At 37.2% G+C, this 23,514-nt stretch overlaps 1 protein-coding gene across 4 annotated transcripts in view; it reads right to left on the bottom strand.

Annotated features, from left to right (window-relative positions):
* Positions 1 to 23,514, bottom strand: part of Sh (Potassium voltage-gated channel protein Shaker) — a 635,294-nt gene that overhangs the window by 31,435 nt on the left and 580,345 nt on the right. For all 4 annotated transcript variants that reach the window (XM_083126538.1, XM_083126539.1, XM_083126536.1 and 1 more), the window contains exon 4: positions 9,322 to 9,965. In XM_083126538.1, coding sequence (XP_082982664.1) covers positions 9,322 to 9,965 — 644 coding nt within the window. The remainder of the gene's footprint in view (positions 1 to 9,321; positions 9,966 to 23,514) is intronic.

Genomic DNA, 23,514 nt, shown 5'->3' on the forward strand with positions numbered 1-23,514 from the left:
AGCTAAACAAGAACTTAACCAAGCTAAAGCCAACAGAAAAGCGATAAAAATTAATCACAGATTATATTGAAAAATATTAAACAAAAGTAACCTTACTACTGAACGGAAAATATTGTTCACATTTTATGTTCACTTCTTTTTTTAAGAATTCTGGCCAGAATTTTCGTCTAAGACGTAGCTAATATGGTATATTTTCGCTGTTCTCAGGTGGAAATTGTAAAAAAAAAGTAACAATAATTTTAAAAAGAATATATTTGTACTAGAGATGCTTTAAGAAATTAGACGCTTCGATAAGTGTGTTTCAAAGATAATTCCAAATTAATTTATGTAAAGAAAATTCCAGTGTTAGTTGGAACGATATTTTCCTAAGCCTGGGGATACATTGTATGTGCCAACATAGTGAGAATGAAGTAGGTGGGGGATGCTTTACATAAATTTTCCTGGGTGGTGCCCCCGTGTCTCCCTACTTTACATGCGCGGGCCTGCGTTTGTGTGGGAGAGAGAGAGAGATAAAGAGAGAGTGGTGATGGGAATTATTTTGCAAGCTACTGTAAATGCTTCGCAATAATTAAGGATGATTTACTGTTCTATCAGGTCCCGCAAAAAGTCATTTTTGTTTTTTCGTAACTTAACTTTTACCCGATTCCTTGCTGCTGGGAATAGTCCCATTGAACCAAAAGGTGTTTACCGGATGAAGTTGCCCTTGACCATGACCACAGCTCTGCTATCATTTGCCATCAAATGTGTGTCACTGAACCCAAAGTAAAATTCGATGAGCTCTCCTCTATGAGTTCAAGTTGGATCATAATGGTATCGAGGCAGCACGAAACATTCGCAATGTCTTCAGGTAAGGTCTACTGTCGGATCGCGAGGTCGACGAACACCGTTCAGGAAGATCACAAGAGATAGATGATAGCCACTTTCGACCGTTTATGACCTAGTCAGATCCCCATCAAGAGTGCTTGGAGCTCAGTATGAAGCTTGGCATATAGGAATCTCCCACCAGACTTCATCTCCACAAGATTTGAAAGGTCCAATTGTCTGATGAACACAAAAATCATGTCTGAACATTTCCTCTTCATTGCTTGCGAGACAAGAGACAAAACCCATATTGGATAGGGTCACAACCTTTGCATGACAACAGAACACGATCATAGCACTGGCTGCATCCCAGTAAATCACCAAAGAGCTAAGAAGATATAGGTAGAGGGTGGCCACGAATTAAGGGGGCACCTTTTGTCGCTGTAATTTTTTTATTAATTGAGCTAGTATTTTTCTCTACTTTTTATCTTTCTTTACACGAACAGATAGAAGGAAAGCCAATTACGTCTCCAAGCTTGCAGTGATTTAAATGGAGCTCACATTGATAATTATGTGATAAACAGATAAAATTGTCATTGTGATGTCTAAGTTTCTATCTTCAGAAAATAAAAAGTTTGCCAATATTATAAATATGTTCTCATTGTTAAAGATAATTGATGATCGAAATGTGCCCCCTTGCTTCGTGGCCACCCTGTAGATCTCCATAAAAAAACAACTTATTACTACGTTTTGAACAGCACGCGGTATAATGTACTTCGGACTGATAGGACATGGCGAAACGATTAATACAGATTTGTTGTGGCCATCCTCAACGAGGCCACAATTCACTGTGAAAAGAGCATCATGCAATAGTAAATTGCCAGAAGACCGTATTACCTCATGGACACCCCTGCCGCAAGAGAACTTGGGTGGTGCCCTATTCACCAGACCTTTCACAACGGACTAACACCCTGGATAATCATGTGTGAAAAAAGTTCCAAAACAGATATCCTGTAGAAACTGCGCTAACGAGATTTTCTGTCGAACAAAAATGAAACGGGAGGCATCAATGACCTTCTGCGACGTTGGTGGAAGATTGTAAAATGTGCTGGAGATTGTTTTGAGGAATAAGGGTTCCTTCCTCCTGGTCGAGGTAAGGGCTCTTCCGTTACTTTCCAATTTAGTGCGGAACCTGATATTTAAAACTATATTCCAAACGGTGTTGCAGAACGCGTTGAGTTTCCATATTAAAGTAAACAATTTCACACACATCGCGAATATTTTTTTTAATCTTAAATGGAAACTAGTTGAGATAATATAAATTTTGTAATTATAGCACATTATTTGTGGTTTACTATTTCACTGACCTAAATGACAGTGTTTTTGTAAAACACTGAGGTTCTTTCTAATCTATAGTAATGGTCATTAAAATTTACTGTTCTAAGTAGAATGAGAAATATTAAAAACGACTAAATACAGAATTAGTTTCGTTAAACAATGTACGGAAAAGGGTACAACAGAAACCTAATAGATGAGTTATAAAGAATATATGCACATGTTTTTTCTTCTTCAAAAAGACACATCAGATAAATGAAGAAAACTTCCTTTTCTCTCTTGTATTTAAATGCCTATTTTGGATCTCTAAAATTTCATTAATGCCTTGTGTCATGGCAATAAAATATTACGAGTAATCAATTCGAACAATCCCTGTTCTTTGTATGTGACTACTGCACCATTTGTGTCATTACATACTTACGGAAATTTTTACAGGATTTACTATTAGTAGAAGTAAGAAATATCATACATAAGACATTTTAATTTAGTATGCTACATATCGAAGTGTATAATATCAATGTGATGTTGATTTCAATCTGTTATAAACTTGTATTTCGTATTCAAAAGGAATTATATTCATGGTAAAATAGAGTTCATATAAAGTCATCGATTTATGAAAATCAGAATATCATTCTTTAGTCAAACTGTTATGTTTCACATGAAATTAGCCACTGTAGACAATATTGAAACTATAAATATTAGCAAACATTACGTTATGAATGACTTTTATTGAGCATTTAACAACATTAAACAGAGAACATAACTTTTTAATTTCGAGCGACAATCTGAACAGAACTATAATCACGTACCAGTAAGTTCTACTTATTTTAAAGCGTACAAATTTCAACACGCATATTATAACTACGTAATGCATACGTTTGTAATCCTATAATTTCTACATGGAAATTAATTTGTAATGTCAATTCGTACATGTAATTTTAATTTTTAATGTAATTTTAGAGCATCTCTCAAGGTTATTAGAAGTATAGGCATCTCCAATTCTGGCTCATTATTATTCCAATATCGTTTTTCAACTGTTTGAAGTAGTAACAGGATTTCATCAAGTCGAGCTCATTGCCAACCATCCAATCAATCACCTGCGAACGTCGTTTATTCATATGGTGTATTGGTGAGTGTTAGTTTATTTAATTAGTTAAAAGTGAGCTTTCGAAGCGTTCCGGTGAATGAAGGTACAAATTGAAAAGCGACCGAGCTCAAATGCAAGTATTTATAAATATGACGTAGGCGTAGATGACATCGAAAGAAAGAAAAGAATTATTTATAGCCAGGCCAACGCATTTAACTCTCAAGGTGATTGCAGTTAAGTAATGGAAGATGTAGATTTTAGTTCGGTGTTGCTCGTTGGAGGCAGCACTATTATTCCGAGTTCTTTGTAACTGCTTATTTTTCCGGCGAGCCGACACCAATGACAAAGAACTCATTCACGAACTGTACACTGGGAGTACAAGTACTGCTCGGCAAATTGTCCATGACTACTTTCATTAATTTCTCTCTTGTATCCTGTTAGTATTTAAGGAATTAACTTTTACTTATGCTGACGCAGAGGTTGCCAGCAGCCTATTTGGCGTTTCGTTCGAATTCTTGAAGCTCTCATTGCGTAAAATAAAGAGAGTAAACTTGGTGATGGACAATTTGCTTGATAATACTCATGGATCTCACTGTACTAAGGTGGCTGTCATTGAGCATTGGTTTTAAAAAAACTTTGTATCTGTGATAAGTGGTCAGTGCCACAGCAATATTTCTAGGATGCATAACGAATAATAGTGCAGGAGCTTGCTTTGCATATTCTGATAGTGTGATTGTTTAACCGAAGACACTGATTTATTCGAGTGCATTATTTTGCCATTATTTTATTTTGTTGGCACAACATATATATTATAATATCTAATTAATCTCAGAGTCGACAGTTATATAGCAATATTAGTAGCAGAAATACAGTTTAAGAATGTCGCAACCTGTAAAAAACGCTATTAGACAACTAAATTAGTATTATTTTATTATAGACAAATATTGAAGTTTCTATTTAATAGGCATGCTCAGCTTACTCTTGTGAAGACCGGAAATAGTTTTTCAATTGTACCATGAAATTTACTATTTGAATACTACAAGTCTCGAATAAATTGAATTTTCAAACCAATATGTAGAATTTATTCAAGTTACATAGTATTAAAGTAGAATAGATGGAGATACAATTGAAAAAATATTACTGGTGACAAGAGTAACATGGGCATGCCCTTACATTACAAACAAATTGTGAACCAAAAATTTTACTATTTTAAAAATACCGAAAAATATTAGTTCCATCAAAATTTAACCTTTATGTTCTTATGAATAATGGCTATCACAACATAACAAGGATAAAATTTAAACAATTTGATGTCAGCCAACAGAGAATAGAAAACAAACAAACATATATTTCAATTACACTAAACTTTTCTAGTATCTTTAGAAAAGTTAGAGAATTACACTTTGAAGGGAATAGTTCGATTCTTACAGTAAACACATTACATCTTTAAAAATAAAACAATATTCTTTCTATTTGATACATGTGTGTAGATACTCTTTTCCAACTAAGATTTTTTTGAACCAACAATTAAATTAGGACACTGAGTTCTTGAGCACTGCGACTAACTCCACTTGAAACCTTCAAATTTCACAATTAAGAGCAGTATACTGAAGATTGTATAAACCGAAAGAATAAGAGGATATATTTACAATTTGTACTTAGTGAGGAATATTAGTAATTTAAAAGAATTCTGTTTCCAACACGTACAAACTTCAGGTAAAGTTAGCAGAATAAAATATTATGAGAAAACATCTGTAATATCGCAAGAACGCATGGATGTACCGAAGTATTTTATTAAATGTAATGTGAATATACCATGCCACTTTATTAACGTTAATGCGCGTTGTTGTTGGTGTAAGTGTTATTAGAACCTGCAGAGGAGATTTTTTAATCTGATTAGACCCTCTTAATATCGGTATGGAAGTAAGGAAAACATCAAATTATGATGGATGGAGAACATATATAACGATTTTATAATTTACTCTCGAAATATTAGTGAATATAATGGGCGCAGACACACTAATACTGTATGTGTATTCCATTTTTCTGAACGTATCGATATTTAGGCTTAGCAGTTGGTCTTGTAGCTCTAAGAAGGCACAGAAGTGAATAAACAATGTTAGTTTGAAGAGAAAGTTGTGGTATATGTTACTGCAATTCAAAAACTTGACTAGAAATATTACTTTTGTCTTTGAAAACTACAGATATCAGAGCCTTGTAGATAAATTGAGCTGTCTTATTAATAATTATTAAGTGGTCAACAATGATTTTGCTAAATGAATAATTTTCACTGATTCTTATGTTTTTTGGTGTGCTGATTCTGAATATGAAGTCAGAATTTTTCTATCGGGCTCCATTTTTTGTAACGCGTTTACATTTTTACCATTAAACTCTATTATAGTAGCAAAGGTACAAGCAATATGAGTTTCAAAACATGAATAAAAGTGACTTGCTTTGCTTATACAGTTTCTGCACAAGCCAATCATTGATGACAACAATGGCATTGTTGACATCAATGATAAAATACTGGTTTATTACCATCAGGATAAACAGCAATGGTAACATTTAAGTTGAAATACAGTTATCTTACGTTTGTGACATAAATAAGTTTGCCTCATATGTGTGTTAGCTACCCAAACAATTTTTGCTGTATTTACAGTGAGTCAGTGGCGGGTCCAGAATTAACAGTTGAAAGAGGCGAATTTCATTCGAGTGCCTCACCTCACCCAGAAGCTTTTCTAACCTACACTTGCACTGTTTTACATAAACAATTTATCGTACTGTAAAAAGGAAACAAGCTGACTTCCATGTTCTAGAGATTAGAGTATTGTATCACAAACATAGGTGTCCAGCGCTGGAATAGATGGTTATTTTTGTGTGAAAATAAAATAAGTGTGAGTAAAAACTAGATTAGGTCTATACTGATTTATTGAACATGCGTATTTTTCTGGAGCGTAAATATTTATTTATTGAACCTGTCTGGATGGACAATCAGGAGGATAGAGCTATTCTCTCAAGGGATGTTGGCTTCGATCCCATTTTGAGGCACATTGCACCGTTGTTAGGATCCAAATTCAAAAGGCATGTCCAGATGCGATTGACCTATCTGAGGATAAAGTTGATTTAAATCAAACTTTGATGAATATTCTCGACATTAAATGTGGCGACAAAAGAACATTTGAGCCTTCCAAAACATGCGAGACACTGTTATGTGTGGCTGAAAGAGTTTGTCATATGCTCTTCGGAGTGTTCATGTTTTGGAGAAAACCGTTGAACCACTAAACGGATTGCCGCGTTTGCATTACAAAAATCTTCTGAACTAACTGGGAAGACTAGGCATATCATTAAATACTATTATATCTCGTCAGTTAGAAGACCTGCGCCTCACAGTCCAGCCTTTCCATGGTTGAATAAACCTGAGGTGGCAGCAAGGGGATCACTCCAAGAAGTTGTGAAGAATTTCCTCCGAAATCACAAGGCAGATAACTACAAAGAACTTGTTAGGCAGCGTCTTGATAACTATAGAAACTTGGATGTAATACGTTTCTAAAATTCCATTTGTGGGTCTAACATTTGTACTTATCCTCCTCCGACAATGGCAGTGTAAGTGACAAGCACGGAGAGAGCTTGCATCAGGAAATATACACCATGGAAAACAGTTACCAAAGTAAATGGAGCCCACGAGTGTTAGCCGACTATTCCTGGACTCTCAAGAGAGATGTTCCTTAAGCTTAATACAGCCGAAAATCCTTTAGATGTACGTTTTAGGTAAGTATTCAGAATATGTAACATGCATTAGTTTCAATAAAGCAAGGTTATTTCGCTAGAACAAAAAATGTGTATTACAAAAAATCTGAGCCCGATAGAGAAAACAGTAAGTAAACAGATTTGAAATCAGCGGAAAAATCCTATAAGAATCACTTTTTCTTTTCCATTTAACAGGGAAAAAATTAAAATTTGTTGTCCAGTGTAATCACCAATCTCTTTGATAAATGAAATAGAATGAACATATTCCGGAAATATGTAGACGTGGTCATTGCTCAGGTTTATAATATTACACAATCGTCGATACTCCTCTGGAATATATTCACATTACAAAAATGAAAGGAAAAACATATTAACACAAACTGCATAGCTTCAAACAAGAGTCTAATTTCATTAAAATTAGTGAATCTGCAGCAAAATTTATTGAGATTTGTAAAATTAATAATAAAAGCTTACTATAATGCACCAAAAATTATTGTATTATTACATTTTTCTTGGTGGAAATTGCAGAAGTTATTGTTCTACGGTATATCGTATGACATTAAATGGTAAATTTTAACTATGCTTGTTAAAAAAATAACCTTAAATTTACACAAGTTCATATGCAAAACGAATGGCAAAAATCAATATTATGAGTAATTTTTATTCTATTTTAGTTAATTTACGTCATTTTTCTACCGATTGAGTTAATCGTGCTGATGAGAATAAGTAGTGAACTAATTGTTATGCGGCAAACACGATGATACATTCATACCTGACCAGGGTTCGAATCTGGGGCCCCTGGCTTCGTAGTGTGTTACCCTGGCCTTCCCGCTGACGTCATGCATAATTTAGAAATGTAATACAAGAAGTTTGTCTGTATGACTTGACACATCTCCAAGTTTATTCGTACTCGGCACGGAGTTTCAATGAACGACGAACGAAGAAACCAATAATTATAGCTAAATAACAGTAACAGAAAACTCCTGTTTTCGAACTTCTGTAGAGGTGTGCACTTAAAGAGAAAGTTCCTACTGTCTGACGGTACAGCATCAGCAACTATTTCAGATTGCTCACAGCATGGTCACATCATTTATAGAACAAACAGTTCAACCAATTTAAAACTATACTAATGAGACGGTCGTGCTTATTATTGCATCAATGATTGATACCTCCGAGGTACAAATAAAGAAGCACTATCACATTCAAAATATACCATTGGTTAGTGTTGTAAACAATCTAGTACATTGCAAAAATGCACCTGATATTGGAACAATAGTTCCAACTACTTTTTATGTGACCCTGAAACCCTGGCTCGGTCTCATGAATGTATAGTTTGATAGTGAATCTATTATGCGTACGCGTGGATGAATGCTGCCCCTCAATGTACCGCATACACGATTTCATTAACATTATAGTACGTATCAGCAATGATTGCTTTGTTATATCATAACTATCAAATGAATTTTCAAGCTTATTTTTATTGACTGTGATTACAGAAAAATCTGAAATCAAGTTTCATGGGCTTCAGAGATTGGCTTTTTAAGGCATGTTTAGAAAGACACAACAAGCAAAAATTGCAAGAATCAACGTGCATAGTTATTTCAATAAACCTGAAAGGTTCGTTTGCTCGAACAGAATGTAAGATGCGAGTAATCGCAAAGACTATGGCATGACCTAAGTAGGGTTACCCGGCGTCCTGTTTTATAGCACTCTCCTTTATTCCACACACTATTTAAATCCCATATAAAAGCCTATACTATATATTGGTCTCATACTTATAGCATAATATATGTTATATATTATTGTTGTGTGTTAGCATATAGCCTAAAAGTTAGCTTTTCTTTACCGTTCAGTGCTGATTTGATTTGATTTTTTTTATTTTACTTAAGAGAAATATAGCAATCCTATGTCAAAATATTTTTCATTAGATAACTACTCAAGAAATGGAACAAAAGAAAAAGAAGAGCAGAGAAGAAAGAATGTTGTTTTAGAACTTGTGTTTGCAACCATTTGTTTAAAGGGATTAACATATGCAGTCATTCCTGAAACATTTGATCTGGTTTTTTACTTTCAGAATGATATGTTTTCCCTATTATAAAGGTGATTTGTTTAGATTTCTCCTGTAACCTTCTTTATATTTTTCCTAACAAATCCTCACTACTTGAAGAAAGTTGATTTTAAATAATTCCTAATTTGACGTTTATTAAATCTCTCATCTCATTCCCAGAAATGGAAATTGGCAGAACTAGTCGCAGTGCTCCGTCCAGTGTTGCCAGTTTCTGATATTAAAGAACACTTAACAGCTAACAAAGATACACTATGTAAGAAGAGTAAAAAATCACTGTACTTACCGATGAACAAGAAAAATATGAGCAATCCCAACTCCCTCATCGAGGCTTTCAATGTCCTTCCTAATATTTGCAAACCTTTCGAATGCCTCGACAACTTAAATATTCGGAACACTCTCACTAACCTAATGACCCTAAGAATGGCTAATGACATTGCCTGATTGCTGCTTTTATCTTGTGGACTCGCTGGTGCCAGTGGTATATTTGAGGTCTCTTCCTTCTCGGCCACAACAGTGGCCAAGGTGATGAAATAAGGAATGATAGCAATGATATCTATAATGTTCATAACATCCCTACTAAAGCTCAGTTTATTCGGACATGCTAACAGCCGCACTGAAAGTTCAAAAGTGAACCATACTATACAAATGGTTTCGATCAAGAAGAAAGGATCTGTGATGTCGGGAACCTCGTCTTCAACGATCTTGGTGCCGTTAGTAGTTGTGTTGAAGACTTTGTAGTGCTTGAATTCGGGCAGTGTCTCCAGACAGAAGATCACTATGGACAGAAGAATGACAAACACGGATATAATAGCCACAATCCTTGCTCCTTGCGAGCTCTCCGGATACTCGAACAGAAGCCATACTTTTCTCTGGAATTCGTGATGTGGAAGCGGTTTTTCTTCCTCTTTGATGAAGCCCTCATCCTCCCTGCACAAGAAAAAGAAATCAAGGATAAGTGCCATGCTTAAACTTTTCAAGTATCTACATTTTAAAACTATGACAGGTAGCGATTTTGATAGTTTCAAAACATTGCCATGTAAGTCTACATTATAATACTACGTCGGCTAATAAATGATTTTGAGAACTTTGCCCTTGCACATCAAGACTATTACACGCGACAATATATTTAAGACTAAGACGTCAGGCAGTATTGGATGATATTCAACTTGACGTCATCACAGGGGCGTAACTAGGCTGAGGCAGCCGGGATAGTTCCCCGGGGCCCCAGAGGTAAAAGGTCCCCGAAACGCCGGAAGACTGTAATGGATATTCCTGACATAACTTTTTCTTACACAGGCCCACTGCAGACAGATTATAGTGGCGTGTGAGGCCCAAGATTGGTGTTTTCGTATGGATACATGTTGTAGAGAAGGCGGGATACGCCTTTCATAATTACGACTTTTAATCTTCGCTTTAAAACTTGTTCCAAGAAAAAAATGATAAAAGGTGTTCTTTTAGGGGAATGGTTCTTTTTTTCCAAGTTCTTTAGTGCTTTCTTTTGAAAATTTTGATTTTCTCAATATTTCGGGAGGGGCTGTAACTCTATCAGGTCCCCTCTGTATACGCCAGTGCCTCAATATTATTACGTACATTGCGCTAGTTATCATTTAAATTTTGTTCTTAAAGATGCTGTTCACAATGTCTACATTTTTTTCGCAACACTATTCTGCGATGGCAAGAACAAGAAATGAACAAGAAATATGACGAACCAAACTCTCAAATTTCAGTTTCATTTTATTATTGACTGTTCAATGTAAAGTACTTCTAAAAGTCATTAAAAGCAGAATCTCTTGATGATGTGGCTGCATATGATCTCTTATGGAATGCTCTCTTAGAAATGATTGAGGTTCGGAGATCATTGGAATCACTTGTTGAAGTTATGAAAATATGTGCAAGCATAGGCGTAGGTAAAACTTTATATTTGGGTGTGCACAAAGAAAAAGAAGGAGGTCTTGTACCTTTTTAATAGCATATTTTGCAACACAATCACTTGGCTGTTTAACTGCACTGATGTTTGCAAAGGAATATAAATTCACTAAATGACAGTGTTGAAAATTTCTGAATATATGTAGTAGAAAAAAATCAAATTGCATAGAAATTACACACACACACAAAATGTTCATAAATGTTACAAACAAATACATCAAATACACGTCATCTATAACAAGAGACGTCTGTCAAAAGGTACAATGTTCTTAAACTCATCAATAACTTCATTTATATCAATAGACGAAGCTTTTTCCTGTTCCACAAATAGCAAGAGTAGGGGTTCCAATCTATCCTGCTTCTGAGTTGCTCTTAATTTAGTTTTAACTTGGGTAAGCTTGGAGAAAGCTCTCTCTCTCTCTCACGTGCAGCTTGTGACAGGTATAGAAGAGTACACAGTAGAATGCAGTAAATATCTTCTTTCTCCAATGACATCAAAAAATCGAAAATCTATAGACACTCGCTTCATCAGCGATAATGCACACGTCTGTACCAAGTAATGACATTTTCAACTTCTTACAGACTGCCGCTTATTTTCTCTCTTATTGAAACATCTGTCTTTAATTCTCTTTGATAACGCAGCCCATTAGGGTGTGCCTAGGCACACCCGGCACACCCCGTAGCTACGCCTATGGTGCCAAGTAGGGGATTTCAAAGTGAATTTCCTGCCAAAATAACCAAGAGGTAAATAAGCACTTTCACAAAATCTCAGGACCAAAGACATACCAACCGTGAGGGTTCAAAGGATCAATATATTACGCGATGATAGAAACAATTTGCTCACAATTGGACAATCGCTTTAATGGCATGAAATAAGTTGTAGCAGTTGTAGACACACAGAAAGTGATATAACCAAGTGGCGCAACCACGGGGGGGGGGGGGGGCATTGCCCCGCCCAACCTTGGTCGGAAATGAGTTTTAGGGGGGCAAACATTATTATCATAACATTATTATTATTAACATTATTATTAAAATTATTATTATTATTATTGGTAAGTTTATCCTGGTACTTGCCCCCAGACAAAAATTCGTGGTTGCGCCTCTGATATAACCGTGGTTAGCACATCGCGCTACAACGCCAGGGGTCCCGGGTTCGAATCCCGTCCTGGGCATTGACGTTTTTAGTGTCCATTCATAAATTTAACCATATCATCACTCATCCCCATCTTAAATTAGTCCAAAGTGGCACAAAAAGCGAAGTAATATAAAGGAAATCAACCAATAAATCAACCTTGGTGTCATATTACGTCGTCGTCCTATCGAGAGCCGAATGTTTGGCATTGAAATAAACCCGCTGTTAATATATACAACAGGCAAGCGTTGATCCTACTCTGAAGAGAAGCCGCACTTACTTCACTGTACTGGCGGCAGACTCTATAAAGATCAGAGGCGGTTTCAATTCAGTTAGCTACATTAATTTATATTAATTATTATCGTTACAGGAACATGATAACTTCAAACTGAAGGAGTATTTCACTATTAGCGGGAAAAATCCCTATTTTGCTCTCCCTCTCGTGGAATAATACCTTACTTTCTTCTCCGTGGGAAAAGAAATATCTCCGAAAGTCCATACCACTGGCCTCCCTTGAACAAGCTGTTCTTTTCAAATTTCCAAACAAGTCCACAGTATTCTTCAGTTTCATAGATGAAATACTAAAATTTGATTGGCATTTGATTTAGTGGCTAAAACATACACGCATGTTTCAGGTTTTCTTTATTTTCAACATCGCACCCCCTAAATTTAATTCCAAATCCTCTCAGCACCTCTAGATGATTAATCCTGACGCCGCCGCCGATTGTCAGAAGTAATATCAAACACAACATCAAGGACACGAATTAAGTGAAAAAGCTTGCTGATCTCATTCCGATACAAAAATAGTTAAATGATTTTCAGTTATTCTGATATATGCACGGCTTATTTCATGTCCCTTACCGTTCTTGACACAGTAGCAAAGGCTTTACTCTCAGTTATATATATATATATATATATATATATATATATATATATATATATATATATATAAAGCAAATTTAACAAAGAAATCCATGTTTTTTTCCAGACAAAAAGTCAAGGAAGAAAAGATTTAAGTTTTAAGTATAACATTGTAAACTATAATCAATTAATCAATATGTAAGTATTGTAATTAATCTTATTTTGTTAAAGAGTAACGAATGCATTTAAAAACTATCTATTCTATTTGTTATTTTGTACGCATTCTTATTATTAGTTTCTAGAATTGGTCAAAAGTTAACATAATAAGGGGAATTAATTTGTGTAACACCACATATTCTAACATTACGTATTTTTGTATTCTTAGATCCAGCCACTATATAAGCAGTAAATGGGGCCCCAATCTGAGTAGTCTGCCCCGGGGCCCCCCTTGAGTGCACTTTGGGAAGAAGTCGGGCAAACAGGTTCGCGTATGTTAAGGAAAGCATATGTGAAGCCTTCTTTCAGCGAGAAATCTTTCAATATTTTATATGTACACATTCCTCATATGATCATGATAATCATACTTTGAACCACTTCGGTAAAGTCCATACGCACAATGCTTTCTAGGAATGTTTTCAATGCAGGATCTGATCTGTTTGCCCGAAATATGACGGCGGGGCGTTCGCGCAATGAATTGTGAGGGAAGTTGTTCGCTGAATATCATCCATTTCCCTGGCCTAGTTAGGGCTTCCTTGTTCAAATCGACAGAGGAGAGGGGTAGTTCCATGTTTGTTATTCATTAACATTTTGCAATATTAGAAGTTACTGATATATCAAACTTTTCATGAAATAGGATAACAGTTACTGTTACTAGTTACACTTATTTAAAAAAGAAAAGATCGTACCTCTTGATAAGTGTATTGCAAATATTAAATGGAATAAGATAACTCCTGAAGTTTATTCCTTATACATTTTATTCGATCATATCCAACACTGAAACTGAGGTCTGAGTATTTATTGGTAACATAACTGGTCGTGTCATTGCAAAAATGTGATCCTCTATCGTGTCGTATTTATTTATATTGTCCTACTGAGAAACAGCTACAGTTCACAATAATTCGAAATGAAAAGTTGAAAAGAGAGTACTTGTGCAAGAGCAATGAAAACAAAAATTATAAATAATATAATTAAAAGACATTAAAAAACACTGTGTTCCTTAGGACGGTTAAAGTCATGGTAATGGTTGACAGTAAGTTCATAAAATAATAAATATTATATTCTTTATAGGTTGTTATTGAAACACTTTTGGCTCATGTAAGATATAATGTAGCTCATATGATATTTTGCATAGTAGCTCGTGGACAAAACAATCACTTTCTATAAATTTGTGATCATTTTTGTTTCTTCTAGATGTGTGATTTACGTTTTAGTTCATTTGTAACGTATTCAGGCAGGTACACAATATTCTCAACTTTCATGTTTTGTTTGGCAGGGATATTGAAGTCACCATTTTTACTTCTATCTATTTCATAGTTGAACTCTTGACCGCATTTTGTAGACTAACGAGGCTCTGGCGTCTGGCCTTATGGCCAGTATAATTCTTTGTGTTGTCATGTTTTTTTTTGTCCTTATGTGTGCTGAGTGCCCATTTACAGCCTCAGCTTTTAACCAAAGTCAGAATATTTTATTTACACGACAGTACTGTTATGTTATTTTAGTTACGGTAAGGGTCTGGACCCCGTATCATTTGACGGGTGCAAAATAGCCTAAGTGCTGACGCACCCAAACTTTTCAATTCAAATTCATAGTTGAACTGTTCATAATTACCTATGTACCGGCCCTCTTCGATGATTTTATATTCGTATCTCAGAATATAAAAATACAAGATATCCATTTCGAAAAAGTTACGTTGAGGAAAGTGACATTGCTTGGAGCCACCATTGTAGAAGATTGACACATCGGTTAATTATTAAACACGCACGAGATTAAGTAATGGTTAATGTTAAATTTATAATTTACATATATTCAAAAGTAATTAACATATATTCAAAAGATACAGTTGCCATCGAAGCGAGTCTGTCTATCAAGGTTTCACTATAGCATTTTCATGAGAAAACTTGGGCCCGCAATCTTGCTACATGGGTAGATTTGTTTACGCACACAAATCTGTTTTGTTTTTTTCGCCTCACCACTACAGTGCATATTCCTGAAACAAATGAAACATGGGGCGAGGATAAGTATAATTTCCTTTCCTGTGTTAGTCTCTAAATGCAGAATCTGACGAGAAAGAAATGTGTATCTATAAATGATTAGCGAAAACTACTACCTAAGCGACGACACTTATGTTTCACACACATCCTATGATTCTTAAAAATTATCCAGATACAAACTGTTTAACGAATTTGCACAAGACAAATATGTTTCTATAAATGAAGAATATGTGAAAATATTATACAAGTACGTAAGTAAGCGGAAGAAAAGTGAAGCAGTGAACATTAAACATTAAATATTTACGAACAGATAATTGTTTCCATGAAAATTGCTCTTGGTATCAATGATTCCTGGTGCATTAATTCAGAAAATGATTTATTTTTGTACAGTGCAACTAATACAAAACATTTCTCGAAGTTGAATGTGAAATGTCTTTTTTCCAACACTAGTACGGCTACGCATCAAAGAACAGTGTAAGAAAAAAATAGTTTTTGAAAATATCCTGAGAATGAAATGTGTAAACTCTTCGACGAGAAGAATAATGTTCGGTTACTGTCTGCAAGACGTTCCTTGCACTTGAAAAGTAATAGATGTAATAAGAACTGGAAATTGATATTTGATTGCGTCCGGTTTAATCGCTACAACTACGACAATTATAGTCTACGGATATAATTGCAACTCGATCCAATCATTAAACCACGTCTGGGTACTTGCAATTCGGCACGCGGCATTTTCAGAGAAGGTCTTTGGCCAGAATCCAGCTACTCCGTGCGCAGGACTTTTAGGTCGGGCTGTTTGAAGCATAACTAATAACAATAATTTCCTGACTGCGGCGATAACTCCCCACTCCGCCGCACCGAATGCATTCGCTGCAAGGAAGTCACCAAGATTCAGCTCTTCCGCGGTATTCAGCGCCACGGCGGATATCTGCTGAACTAAGCACCTCTACAGTTCGACAATAAAGATTGTATCGGATTCTGACAGTAAGGACTTCTGGTAATGAAGGTAACGGCTCGACCATAAACCTGTCTCATATCGCGTATCACATTTCACCTTCCTCTACAACCTTGTGTTGCATTTTTTTTTCAGGATGTTTTTCGGTTAGGGAAAATGTACAGGATCTCTAATGCAACACTGCTACCAGGTCCAATACAAAATAAATTACCAGAAATAAATCCCCCAGCGAGTTACTACCGTGGGAAACTGCTGTTAAGAAAACAGTTCTATTGACAATATTCTTTGCAATTGTGGCACGACTTCCTTTGCATTATTCTTGAATTAGCATTTTTGTTATTTTAAGTTACTTTTCCCTCCAATTTAATCGAGACGATGAGAATGAAACGTGAATGGATGTAACAGATGAATAAACACTATGAATCGTCCGTTTCTTATCCGGGATTCGAACCTGAGACCACTCTGCCGACGGAGGCTTGTTTGTATTTGTTGTCAGACACTACTCGTCCGCCCCAGTATATCACGTGTTTAATCGGCATATTTGTTTGCTTGTACAAAAAGAAAAATAGTTGGGGAGAAAGGGGGAGTATTTTCTGGAGGTGTCACAGGTATATAGGAACATTTCCATTTTAATCATTTCTTAGCAAATTTACCTCTAATGAACGAGAGAGAGAGAGAGAGATTTATAGCTATGTTATTGGTTCCCTCATCGACTCATTCTAAATTAGCAGTACGATATATTGTATCACATTAGACACGTCTGAATATTTGAGTATAAATAATAATTATTCAGAAGTTGGTTATGAATTCACAACAACAGATTCTCGATATTGACACACACTGCCATCAGATCCTAGTACGTATTTACAAATACAGTCACCGGCAAAATAAATTGAATACCTTGATCCTGAAATACAAGTTTCCCTGCAAGGCGATAAGAGGGAGGCTTTTAATAACAAATTTTCGATGGCAACTTCTACCAACGCCGTAGAAGTAGGCAAGACACCTAACGCCTTGCAGGCAAACCAGTATTTCAGGATCTAGGTGTTCCATTGTTATTGCCGCTCACTGTACCTTTTAGGAAGAAAATATAAATATTTTGATATAAGTTGTACATAAAAAAAACTGTCATCGCTGTCAAATGTGTATTTTTGAAACTTTATATTTCGGTTTTCGAAAGACACGTCCCATTAATTTTTTTCCTCGGTCGCATTTACGAGTTACGTAACAGGCTATTTGGCTATTTCATAACTTGTTGATGAAAGTGGAGTAGATCTTTATTAAGTCAATTCTAAGAGACTCGAATAGTCAAGTTAATCAAAGCGTCAAGTTGGAATGAACACCTAGAACTTGTTTTTGCACCCACATTGGGAAACAACTGGTAAGTTTTGTACATGGAAAACAGCAATTTCATTTGAAAGTTAACGAAAATCGAAATGCCTATATATGCAGGCCAGGACATAAAAACAGAGATGGTTAATTGAAAAGTGATTCACGGATCTTTGAAGCATTATGAGCAATACAACATTAAGAAAGAAAATCGAGAAAAAAAAATCACACACTCACTATCGTCGGACGGGGGAAAAAGCGATATTACCACAGAGGAACTGGCAACTATGTTTAGCATTCACGCGTATAGGAAGCGACAATACCGGTAAGATGAAGAATCGTTGATCCTAAAGAATGAAGGATCCATAAAATACTCTACGAAACTGGCCGGTCTGACTTACGGGGGATTTGTTCAACCTAGTTTTTGGCTGGCGGGCTCGCCCCTCGCGAGCCTGAATTTTCCGCCACTTCTTTCTCCACTGTTTCCTTCTCCCCCTCCCTTCCTCTCTTCTCCTCTGCGGAGGAAAAATAAAAGACAAGCGGCGACGGCGCCCGGAGCCAAAAAGTCTTGGCATCGATGCGAATGAGAAGCGGGTATTAGACGGTTTCAGGGACAGGGTTCGATTGTCAATTTTTTTTCCTCTTCTTTTTTGAAGTGTCTTCTTAGGGATTCTGTGAACTGCGGAACACAAAGGACGCTTGAAGGAGGGGGGATGGAGGTCGAAAATTGGACCATATTTTGCAGCGTCAAGTAAAAAAAATCTCTTGGGTGTCATGACCAGCGGGCCGCGACGGCTCTAATGACAAAGAAGTACCTTCTTCAGGCGATATATAGCGATCTCCTTTTCAACTGTCCATATTCATTCAAGCCGATGCATGGGATGTAATATAAATACCCTTGGGGCACATACACAGAGCCGCGAATCATTCTTAATACGTTTACCAAGGAAAATGTGGCTAATACCGCGAGGAAATGTTTGAAAAGAACGAGAACAATTAGAACAATAAAATAAAAGAAGTTAACTTGAAAGCCTTCTGATCATCACGTGTTCTACATATCTCGTGTCGTCATAAGTTTCTGTAACTTTTTTTCTTTCTTGCTGCATGATACGGTCTCCAAAAATTAAGAGAAATCGGCAGAATGCTATACTCCCTCCCGGTAATCTCTGCGCAAGTAGGGACTCGAGACTGGACTACCAATGAACACGTGAGAGGGAAAGGGATTGCGTTGAGGCGGAGAAGGCCACTCCAGCTATGCAGCGGCGTGTACTGCTTCGCTCCGCTCACTCGCTTTCTCCCCTTCTCTGCCTTTATGCGCGGCCTTGTTCCAGAGATTCCCGGGTTACAGTATAATTAGATATTTTTTACAATATAGATTCCTAAGAAAGACATCTTTGGCAAGTTTGTTTCATTACAGTATACGGGCCTTCATGTTGGCGTATCGATAATGCGGTCCCCGTTTCGATACCCAGTAGAGGCATATCACACTGTAGTTTGGAACACATTTTAAATTACAAGTCCAGTCTCGTTCAGCTTAACTGAGCATAAAAGTGGACCCGAAGAAACACTGACAAATCCACTTCATACATAGGTAAAAAAAAAAACCGCTATTGGATCCACAGTTTAATGTGAGAACCGAACCACTTAAATATGCCGCACCCTGGAGCAAACCCAGCCTCAGTGGGGATGTAGAGATTTCTATACTCGCATTACACTCTGTCGTGGGATTCTGTGGAGCAAGGCCCTACATAACAGTAGAGAAGGGGAGGAAACGAGTGGGCGGAGCAAAGGAGTGCGCGCTGCTGCATACAGCTAGTAGCTGCTGCCTCATTGGTCGAGCTCTCTCGAGTCCTTCTTGCGCAAAGAACTTGTTTTCGCTCGCTTTCTCCAGAGATGCCTGCCTGGGAGAGAGTGTAATTTCATCGCGACGATGTTAAAGCAAACAATGAAGAACCCACGCATTAACCACGAACCTTGCACGCAACGCTAACCACTCATCTAGATACTTGGGAAACACCAACGAGCTTCAAAATAGTTTGTTCTAACTCCTAGAAAAGGCCAAAATTTCTTGCTTGTGAAGGGAAAGGTATACTACAGTACAACTAACTTAATCGACATCTATACCGCGTTTGTTACAACCTGTCCCCTTTCCCGCGCTAGGGAGCGCTCGACAGTTTCGGTGCCAATGAGAAACGAGGAAAAAATCGTCTGCTGGGCAGCAAGGAGCGAATGGAAGCCAGAAGAGAGGCGCTTACGTAGACGCTGTTGCGACGTTGCGTATTTTAATTGGCTACCTGGCTTTGACTTTCCCCAGCACCGAGAAAAGCCAGGGAGCAACTAGCGCGGGAACCGGGACAGGTTGTAACAAACGCGGTATAAGTATGGCATTTATGCACTTTGACATGAGCACAAAAAGGACATCAGTAGCTGGGTGCTAAATGTGAACGCCAGCGATGTTCTAGCAGATTCACCTGCAGGGAGATGTGACATCACTCTGATCATAAGTGGAGCACCCGGTTTTAGGGTTTTAGACGAAAGCATTTCCTTTAACAATTTTGCTAGCATAAATGCTATGTAAATGTTTCCAAAAATCTTATAGCAGACAGTACTTTACACGAAAGCATTTTGTGTAACTTTTCGGCTTGCTTTTGCGATTACAATGTATAATATATACAGCACGAAAGGCACGTTGAGTTACACCATCTATGCTGACTGCACGGTGTTCACAGTTGAAACAACTAAAATATTCTTCCATACGTGTACAGTAAACGTTGTAAAGTATGTATTTAAACAGCGCCATTCTTTTGTATCGAATAATGTTTTATACGAAACGTTATTCATCTCGGTTGAATAGTTATCGGCTTTTAAAAATGTGAAGTGATACATTGTTTGCATCTCTCGCGGCCTCCATTACACCTGCACTCGTGACCTAGAGGTCGCTTCTGATTGGTTATGCTACGAAAAATGCTACGGAAATAGGACGGGTTCTATCCTTGAGAAATGCCATGAAATATGGTGTGAAAAACTGAATATGCTGACCAAGGCAGTAATTTATTTTATTATAAAACATAAACTAAACGTAACGTTTCAACCTTCTAGCAAGGTCTTCTTCAGACTCTGCACCAAGTACAAATGTAACAAGATACAAAGACAGGACGATATATATACACAAACATTACTCCCCTCCAGACTATAAGAAAGTTGTTCTGGAACATTCTAGCAGGTGGCTTTCCCTTGTCAACTGTACTTTCACCTAAAAGGCTAAACATAAACATATTTAGTTTATGTTTTATAATAAAATAAATTACTGCCTTGGTCAGCATATTGAGTTTTTCATATCATGAAAACAAGGCTTAATGGTGTTATACTTACACGGTAGCATTTAGGTCATGGTACAAATGTTAAGAATGCTAGGAAAATGCTTTCGTCTAAACCTGGCCTAATTAATTGAGCAGAAGCACAGAATATACACGCTAACAACTTTACCATTTTATAGCGATTCTGCAATATAATGCTTTCATAAATCCATATAGTCGACAGGGGCGTATCCAGAAAGAAAATTTGAAGGGTCTATCGCCCAAGGCCAATGTTGCATCCCCCCCCTCCCCTCTCTATAATAGTACGAGGAGAGTTATCTTGTTTTTGGTGGTTTGTTATTCTTGGAATCGTAATTTCAGAAGCAGTTTGAAATATTTAGCTGAAGTCTTCATCTGAAAGTCTGAAGCAGTTCTCTAACGTCTCTTGGGTAAGAAAGAGCAGAGGCTAAATTGTGATGATTGCTCTAAATACTTTGACAACTGCACAGCAAAACTGAAAACCTTTTCACAGATAAAGAGTACAATTAAGAGAGTCTCCTTTTCAACTGCGGCTAGAAGACCACTTGCTTGGGATGGTTAACTCGGTCTCGGTCAGCCAACTCCACTTATAGACAAGGTTGAAGAAATTTAACAACAAAAATGAAGTGAATCGTGTTTTTCTAGAAATAGAGTTTCACACACTGTTAATAGTTTGTTTTTACTGTCTGGTACATATTTTAACTCTGCAACATTTAAAAACAAAACAAAATAAACACAAACTTCACTTACTGTACCTAAACAACTCGCTGAAGTCAGGTTTTCAGCTCAACTCAGTGAGAAACTTAAAAACACCTTTAGTGGATGTTATTTTCAGAATCCACAAACAGTGCACACACAGGGAATTTTCTATAACTGCCACATCAAATGTATGATCGGAAGGTATGCTGAATCCACCTTAGTATTTTCAAATAGAAGAAAGGAATTTGGAGGGGACCCGCACTCCCTGGACCCACACCCTGGGCACGCCCTTAATAGTCAAGCTGTACATACGTGCATATTGCAAAATATTGGACAAGCCACATGCCACCACTGTAACAAATGTTATTTCCGTAAAGTAGTTCAACAGAGACAAAAGATGTTTTGTACAGATACTAATTGGAACTGAGCTATAGTTTCGTGGGACGAGAATCAATGAAATACGCTTCTATCCGTAATTAAACCCGAACCTTTTGATCACTGTCTTAGTAGAAAGGTCTTTGAAACTGATTCAGCAATCAAAAAACACTTTATAGTTTTGTGAAACTGATTCAGCAACCAAAAACACTTTACCTAGAATATCAATATTTCAAAACTTATAAAGTAATTCTTGCAGTGTACAGCCACCGGCAATGCGATGCGTTATGTGTGTTGCCTAATTCTACGGCGACAGAAGAACTTCCCATTGAAAAGTTACTACTGAAGATGGCTCATCGCCGTAGAGTTAGGCAGCACACCAAACGCCTTGCGGGAAAGCGAGCATTTCAGGATTTAGTTATCTCATTTTTATTGCCGGTGACTGTACCTATGGACGTCCAGAGAGGGGACAAGAAAAAATGGATGTCATACCACACATGTAATATCATTCTAGTCACAGGAATTTGGGTTAATTATTATAAGGGATGCGTAATTTTGAGATCGTAGAACGAACGTTATAATTCCCAACTGAAGCAGTGTTTTTGGAAAATATGCTTCCCCCTATGCCCTTGGAAAAATCCTGCTGATACCCATTAGTGTGATAGGATTCACTGCAGGAATACTAAATGTATCATAAACAACAAGGTTTGCTTGTATGTTTAATAACGATTACATAGGAAAGGCAAAACAACATTTGGAAATACGTAGGTAAGATGAGAATTTCAAGAATTTAGTACCGATAAGACAGCATTTCATCGTGGACAAATAGCTTAGCATCAATCAAAGATCTTGCGCTAAAATTGCGTTCTGTCGGGGCCAACGAAGAAGGAACTGCAAGAAAAACTGCATTGACGAACTTCCCCCTAAAAAAATTCGGCAGAATTTCGTCTGGGTTTGCAACCCTTGCGGCCTGGGCAAAAGCTGCTGCGGCGTCCAGCGCGGTTCGTCACGGATCGGCAAAGTATGAAGCGATCAATATCGCGCGGCGGGGTTTTATCTCGAGTGTTGCAGCGTTGGAACCAGAGCGGAGGGTTCTTTAGCCAAGAGAGAAAGCGGGGGCCCGATAGAACGATATTGCGCGTTGGAGCGGCCCCGCCGAAGATGATGCAGAAAACAGGCGACGGTTTAGCCCTTCCTTCCTTCCTGAAAGAAAATCCTTAATCCCGAGGCAGAGAACGGAAGTTGGAATTACTCAACGGCATTATGCTCTCGCACGAAAATTCGGAGGCGGATCTGACTCGTGTGTACGATTTATTGTCTCAAACTGCGACAAAATTTTAAGGTTACGTTACCTGGAAATCTGACCCCATTTTTATGATAATGTCACATCCGTGAAAGAATTCCCAAATTCCCTAACGCGTTTAGGCCACTTGCAAACTAAGAAACTTTTTTGGAAAATTATGTTTAGTAACGTTTTGATGTTGCAGGTGTTATCCGTACGGATTTTGGCCTCAACTACAGTTTAAGAGTTGTAATGATATAACACTGCATCTGATGAACTAACATTTGATGTACATTCTGTCCGCTACACAAATGAGACTGGAAGTACTCTGTGGCAAAAATGCGTTGCAGACTCAACCATCAACCCCCCCCC

This window comes from Lepisma saccharinum, chromosome 8 (assembly GCF_977018435.1).
Source record: "Lepisma saccharinum chromosome 8, izLepSacc3.1, whole genome shotgun sequence".
Classification (NCBI taxonomy): Eukaryota; Metazoa; Arthropoda; class Insecta; order Zygentoma; family Lepismatidae; genus Lepisma; species Lepisma saccharinum.